This window comes from Petaurus breviceps, unplaced genomic scaffold (genome assembly GCF_028583685.1).
Source record: "Petaurus breviceps papuanus isolate PSGF00001 unplaced genomic scaffold, PetGlider_PUasm1.0 226, whole genome shotgun sequence".
Lineage (NCBI taxonomy): Eukaryota > Metazoa > Chordata > Mammalia > Diprotodontia > Petauridae > Petaurus > Petaurus breviceps.
The window spans coordinates 9,124-16,397 of NW_027185890.1; the positions used below are offsets into that span (position 1 = coordinate 9,124).

The 7,274-nt window shown below is 38.5% G+C and overlaps 1 protein-coding gene across 2 annotated transcripts in view; it reads right to left on the reverse strand.

Annotated features, from left to right (window-relative positions):
- Positions 1-3,717, reverse strand: part of LOC138166825 (polyamine-modulated factor 1-binding protein 1-like) — a 12,702-nt gene extending 8,985 nt beyond the window's left edge. The window contains exons 1-3 of one of the 2 annotated variants that reach the window (XM_069095276.1): positions 3,475-3,717; positions 848-1,012; positions 62-172 (exon numbers count right to left, since the gene is read on the reverse strand). In XM_069095276.1, the coding sequence (XP_068951377.1) occupies positions 62-172; positions 848-1,012; positions 3,475-3,684 (486 nt within the window). In that variant the 5' untranslated portion in view covers positions 3,685-3,717. The remainder of the gene's footprint in view (positions 1-61; positions 173-847; positions 1,013-3,474) is intronic. The other variant, XM_069095277.1, reaches the window with a different exon arrangement.
- Positions 3,718-7,274: the final 3,557 nt, after the last annotated feature.

The following is a 7,274-nucleotide window of genomic DNA, read 5'->3' on the forward strand; positions in this document are numbered from 1 at the left end:
AATCCCTGACCACTAATCCTCAGTCTCAGAGGGTGGATATTTTCCAACGAGGACGTCCCACCTGTTTGATATCCTCTGACTCATCTGGAGGGCAGAAAAGTTGTCTGTGGGATATTCTGTAGGTGGCAAAGTCCACTTCTAATTTTATCAGAGTCTCTTCATGATCCAATATCTGAAAACATACACAGCTCAGGCATAGAACATAATCAAGATACTAAATGGTATTGTGGAAAGGGTGTTGGGTTAGGAGTCAGAAGACCAGGGGCCAAGTCTTTTCTCTGTCTCTGTTGGTGCAGTGACAATTGGGAGAGTTCCTTAATTTTTCTTTGACTTGGTTTGTTAACATGTAAAATGCAGGTAGTAATATCCATAATTCTACCTCAAAGGGTTTTTTTAGAGGATCAAAAGAGATAATATGTATAAATTGCTTTGTAAATTGTTAAATGCTGTATAAATATTAGCTATTATTAATTGAGGCCACATGATGTAGTTCCATGTGACCCAAAGGGCAATGGAAAGATTTGGGGTAGGTATGTAGGTAGGTAGCAGCTGCACATACCAGCTTCATTCATTCTGGAAGTGGTATAAGAGTTAGATATTTATTTATGATCAGAAAGGGAAGCAGGCCAAACATGCAGGAGGAGCAAGGGATTAAGATCATGAGAGAGTGGACCAGGGCAAACAGAAACATGCCTATCTATACAGTGTTTGAGGATCATTGGGTGAGATAGTCTACCCTCAATACCCTTAGTTTCCCTCTTTTTTTCCTGACAGCTTTGGTTTTTAAATTTTTTTTTGTCTCTGTGAAAGTTGTTTTAGTGGAAACTTGGTGTCCTTGCCTACTTACTTTAAGATTGCTGCAGATGAGTTTATGGCGCAGCTCCTGAAGGATGTCTTCCTGATCAGAGCCATTTTGCAAAGCATCATGCAGGTGCTTCTGGGTCTCTTTCAGCTCATAGAATAAACATTCCATCCTTCTTTCCTTTGGCTGATCCCCCTTTCTATCTTCCTCCTGGCATTTTTAGGAGAAAAGAAAATCATATGCTGACTTTGTAAATACTTAGGAGGAATTTCAGAATTTTTTGAGGGCAGAAAATCTAGACTTGTGTTGACATCCACACATCAATCAATCAATAAGCATTTATTAAGTGCCTTCTATGTGTCAGGCACTGTACAAAGTGTTGGGGATACAAAAGGAGGCAAAAGGCAGTCCCTGCTCTCTAACAGCTTACAGACTAATGAGGGAGACAGCATGTAAACAAATATATACAAAACAATCTGCATGCAGGACAAATAGGAAGTAATTAACAGAGAGAAGGACTAGGGATTCAAGAGAGGAGGATAGTATAGAGTTGAATTAGTTCACCAAGGGTTGAAGAAGGGGAGAAGAGTGGAGAGAAGCTAGTGTAGGAGAGATGGCCCGGGAGAGAATTGAGGGGTCAAGGGACTAGAAGTAAAAGTGCAGGCTAGGAGTAGGGTTTTGAATGGGAAGACAGAGGGAGAGATGAAAAGTCAATAACTTATGGTCAGACAAGGGGATTCCAGAATTCTTAAGCACAGAAGTACATCTCTGTGTGATATACCCCTAATATACCTAATCTCCTATTTAATAGATGTTTATTGATTAATTGATTGATTTTAAGCTCAAGGGTATGACTGTCATTGTGTGTGGCTGAAGTTGGGAGGAGGAGTAGCTCATGGGAGGTAAATAGGTGGAGGAAATGAGTGGTTAGCATATTTGAGGAAGAATCAATATGTTTGTTGCAGTCCTGCAGTATGAGGGCAGGACAGAAAAACTGAGAGCCAGGTATCAAACTCACTGAGGAAGAACAGGGAATGACCTGGGGGCCGGTAGACAATAGCTACCAAGATTTTGATTGGGTTGTAGATATGAAGATATTTAAAGGAAGAGATTAAAAGATATTTAAAGGAGAGAAAGGTTACTTAGTGATAGAGGAGGAGGGAGAACATGGAAGTAGCAATGGAAAACAAGGAGTATTCCTACTCCTCCACCTTGACCAGTGAACTGAGAATGAGTAAAGCTTCAGTCAATGCTGGAAAGGGTGGCCAGGGAGGCTGTGTCATCGGGGGGCAGGTTTCAGTAAGAGCTAGTAGATGGAAGGAGGAGGAAAGGAAAAGATTTAAGGTGAAGGTAAGTTTGTCGCTTATGGAACAAGCATTCTAGAGGGCACAGTGGAAGGGCTAAATGGAGTTAGGTCAAAACTTTGGAGGGGGAGGGTTAAGGGGGATGGGAATGAGGAATTGGGTGGTACAGGTTTGGAATGAGTTTTAGATGATGATCTACAGGAGTTAAGAGTCACCAGGATATAAAGGTTATGCCCAGGTACAAAAATGTCCATCATTGAGTGAAGGGTTTCACCAAAGAAAGGCACAACAGGAGATGGGAGAAATAGATACTTTTTATAGGTTGTGACCTAGCATTTCCTAGATGATTAAAAAAAATCTAATTAATTAATATTTGCTTTACAACATTCAGTTTGATTTTTTTTTTAAAGATGATCTGAAGTGCTCTATGAAGACTAACTTTCTGTACTCTTTGTAGGGAAGAGTGATGATTCATAGAGTGAATAATAGCAAGTTATCCAAGTCATTTATCTATCACTTTGGATTGCAGTGTATGGGTATTCCTACTTTGCCCCATCCATCCCCACTGAAGTTGGCTTACCTTACAAGGTTTTACTTAGGCTGATTTTAAAATTAATTTGCACTCACTATGTATGTGTGTGTGATATATATATATATATATATATATATATATATATATATATATATATATATATCTCACTATATTTGCAGTATAGTGAGGGAAAGTAGCCCAGCAGTATGGTGAAGGATAAATTTTCTAAAGAGATAATTATTTAGTGGTAATATGTGTATAGACAATCAAGGACTGGCTGTACCATTATTTCTATTTTACCAAATGATTGTTAAATCATTACCAATTCACTACCAATGAATCTGAAGCCCAGAGAAGGTAAGAGACTCTCCCAAAATGAAGGGTTGTTAGCTGGGGAAGTGAGAACATGATACAGGAATTTCAGTTCTGTCTCCTGCTCACTCTGTCTGATCTATCCACCTCTTGCCATCTGTGCATTTGTATTGAGTAGAGGACCTTGCTTCTTTCTATGGGGGTATGGGAGATTCAGGTACCTGTTTTGGTCATTTTCTATATTCCTTAATGGGTTAAGACAGCCCTTCCCTGCAGTAGGGATTCTTGAAATAAGCATGTTAGTTTCAAGGAGGAGATTTTAACTGTTTTGAGAGCACAGAAGAACTACCGTTCAAAAGATTGTTTGAAAATTCAAGGAGAGGCCTTTTCTGGCAAAAGGTTTGGTGCTCCCCCAAGAACCACAGGGTTTGCTCAAAGCAGCAACTTAAGAGCCCTGCATGTGCTTGTGACCACAAAGATCCTTTGGGTTTGGTTGCAGTGAACGGGGGTGGTCTGTGCCTTACCTGAACTGAGACGGTTTTGACATCTCCCTCCAAGGCCTTCATCTGACACTCCAGCAATTCAAGGCTATTCACGGCTGCTTGATACTTATCCTTGTAAAGGTTTAAATTGCTTTCCAGGGAGAAGATCCTGTCTTCAGCCAAGGTAAGTTGTTCCTGAGATATTTGGAGCTTCTCCTGAAGTCTTATGTTGTTTTCCTTATTCTTCTCCATCTCTTCCTCATAGATTGTGACCTGTTAGTACGGCACTACCAAGAGTTAGCCATCTCACAGATACGTTTGATTGAGGAAGTGTCTCTACATGAACAGTTACTTACACATTTAACTTTCAGTATTTATTGAACGAATGAATCAATAGATGAAAGACTCCAAATAAGAATAATTGAAACCCAAAGTATGATGTCATTGACTAAGTTGAGATTGTTAATTGACTAAATTTCATGAACCTCACCCCAAATCTTCACCTGACCTTATCACCCAGCCATATGCATCCCTATTTTCTAGCACAGCACCTAGAACATGGTAGATGCTTAATGAATCTTGTTGAATGGTCTATCATAGGAAAAGTATAATTAATATTCTCAATTTGTATTGTCTCTCAGATTGAAAAGCTGATGGACCAGTTTTTCAGTACAACCATATTGTGACTTTGGGAGTTGGGCAGTCAAGCCAATCATCATTTTAGAAAGGTAAAGCTTTGAAAATTGGAATGCCACCCCAGAGGAAACCCAAGATTGTCCAAAAGTAAGTCCAGACTCAGAAACAAAAATCAAATCAGCTAAAAGCCCATAATTGTTTGATTTGGTAAAAGAGATTAGATTGTTGTGATAGTTTTGAATGAGGACTTCAAGCTTTACTCAAAGTGTAGGAAAACTTTCTTATTGAAAGGGACAGACAGTGTTTAGTGGCTAATGAATTATCAGAAAATGAAATGGAAAGACGTACTACTTTGGCTGCTGTGGATTAATTACATCAATAGATATAAAAAGGTTACCAAGATCATACTTCTTAAATGGACCAATGAAAGGATCAACACCAGATTATAGATACATATAAATAAATAAGCCCCAGAGTACATTGGAGAATATTCACTGTTTTCTATAGTGAGATAAAGTCTTAATAACGAATCAACATATTCTGGCCAGAAAATTCAATATTCTGTTATTTGATTAACCTTAGGTCACGCTTCCTTCATGAAGCCTTTTCCAATCCGTTAGCTGTTTAGTGTACTTCCTCCCAAAATTAATTTGAATCTATTTTGTATATTTTCTCTCTCTCTGTCTCTCTCTCCCTCCATATATCTATATACGGAGAGAGAATGGAGAAAGATATGTATCTCTCTCCATATATATAACATATATATATGGAGAGTATATATGTGTATATACATGTGTAAGTGTGTGTATATATGTATGTATATATATGGAGAGATGTATAAAGATATGTATAGACATGTTCTATCCCCCATTTTAAATCCTTTAAGTGTTAAATTGTATGAGATAGATATATAAACACCACAGTAATTCATAGTAAGGAGAGAGAGAATATAAACTGTGGCAATTTGGGAAGACTTCATGGACAGTTCCATTGATCCAAATAATCTTGAGAAGAACTCTGATAGTCAAATTAAATCTGACAGTCTAAGCTGATTACACATGGCCATCCCTCATCTGAGATACATTTCAGGAATTATTGTGTTCAAGGTGGTCACTGGGTAAAGGAGGAGAGGAGAGGAGAGGAGAAGAGAGGGGCATTTGAAATTCAGACAGTTTTGCACTTCCGTGCTCAGAAGAATTCAGTTTGAGGAACTTGGCAGAATGCCTAGAAGTATCTATTTGGATCTCTCTTTAGCCTTTTACTCATTTGTACAGGCCAGGGTCACTTTATCTGAGTTAGGATATCTTGTGGGAGGCATAGTTTGTCTCAATGAAATCAACCCCTTTGAACCATTCAGGTTTAACCCAGCCTTGTAAATAGTGTTCTGAAATCACTGGGCAGATAACACTTACCCTCTGGGGCTTCTTCTTACTGCTTACCTTTCCCATCTTTTTCTCTTACTTTCTCTGTCTCTGGTCAGTGGTGCTTACTTTTTCCCCTCCTTTTGATAGCTACACCCCTCAAAAATCCCTACATTTTAAGCATTATCACCACTCTAGAAGCATTGGTCAGTCAGTCAGCAAGCATTTATTAAGTGATTGTTGTGTGCCAAGAACTATGCAAAGAACTGGCATTATAGAGGAAAAACTCACTCCCTGGCCTCAAGGAGCTCACATTCTAGTGAAGAAGACAACATATAAATAGCTACACGCATGCAAGGAAAATGCAGGGTGGATGAAATGTAACCTCTGATGGAAGGTACTAGCAGCAGCAGGGGCTGGGAAGAGTCTTCTGTAGAAGGGGAATTTGAACTGAGTCTTGACAGAAGCCAAGGAAGCTAAGAAGGAGTGAGTAGGTGGGGATTCTAGGCACAGAGGTACAGGAAAGGTGCAGAGGAGAGAAGATGGTGGTTGTGGGCAGCAAAGAGCAGGAATGCAGGTGGTGTTGGACTGAAGTATGTGGAGCATTCTCCTTACAAAGTATAAGAAGACCGGAAAGGTAGGAAAGGACCAGGCAGGGAAGGGCTTTAAATACCAAAGAGAAGAGTTTATATTTGATTCTGGATGTAACAAGGAGACAGTGGGAGCTTACTGAACAGTGGGGTGACCTGATTTTTAGGAAAATCATTTTGGCAGTTGAGTGGAAGACAGATTGGAGTGGGGAGAGAGCTGAAGCAAGGAGACCAATTAGAATATTTCATTGCACTCCAGATAAGTACAAAATGCACAAAATATCTGGGGATCAATCTACCAAAAAGCACACATAATATGTGTATAGATTGAATCATAAAGTTCTCCTTAAAGAAATAAAGAACAACTTAAACAGCTGGAGGAATATTCAGTGCTCATGGTTGGGTTGTCCCAATATAGTAAAAATGTCAATGCTACCAAAGTTAATTTACATTTTAACGCTACACCAAATTATCAAAAGGATACTTTACAGAAAAAGAAAAGGTCTAGAATATCAAGGGAAATAATGAAAAGGTAGGGGAAAAAGAGGGATGACCTTTCTAGATATCAAACTATATTATAAAGCAGTGGAACCTTCGAGTATTGGTTAAAAAATATGTAGAAATCAATAGAAAGGACTAAATAATGGAGAATTTCCCTGACCCTGTTTCCTAACATTTCCCTGACCCACCAGCCAATCTAGCAACTCTGTCAAAAAAAGGAAGTGTCTAGCATGATTTGTTTTTGATGTAGCCAAACCATACTTTTAATTACACATTAGAAAACCAATGAAGCTAAAACTAGAAGAGTAGGGAAAAGGGAAAAATGTTTTCAGCAAGTCTCTCTGATAAATGTCTCATTTCTCAAATATATAGAGAAGTGAACCAAATTTATAAAAGTAGGAGACATTCCCCATTTGATAAGTGGTTAAAAGACACGAACAGGCAATTTTTAAGAAGAGATCAAAACTAACAGAAGTTATAGAAAAAATGCTTTAAATCACTAATAATTTAGAGAAATGTAAAATAAACCAACTCTTAGGTACCACCTCACACCCATCAGATTGACTAAGACATGAGAGAAAAGAAAAATGATAAAAGCTGGAAGTGATGTGGGAAAATAGGAATATTAGTGTATTGTTGGGGGAGTTGTGGTCAATCCATTCTGAAGAACAATTTGGAATTATGCCCAAAGGGCTATAAAATTATGCATACTCTTTGACCCAAAAATACTGCTACCAGATCTATACCTCAAGGA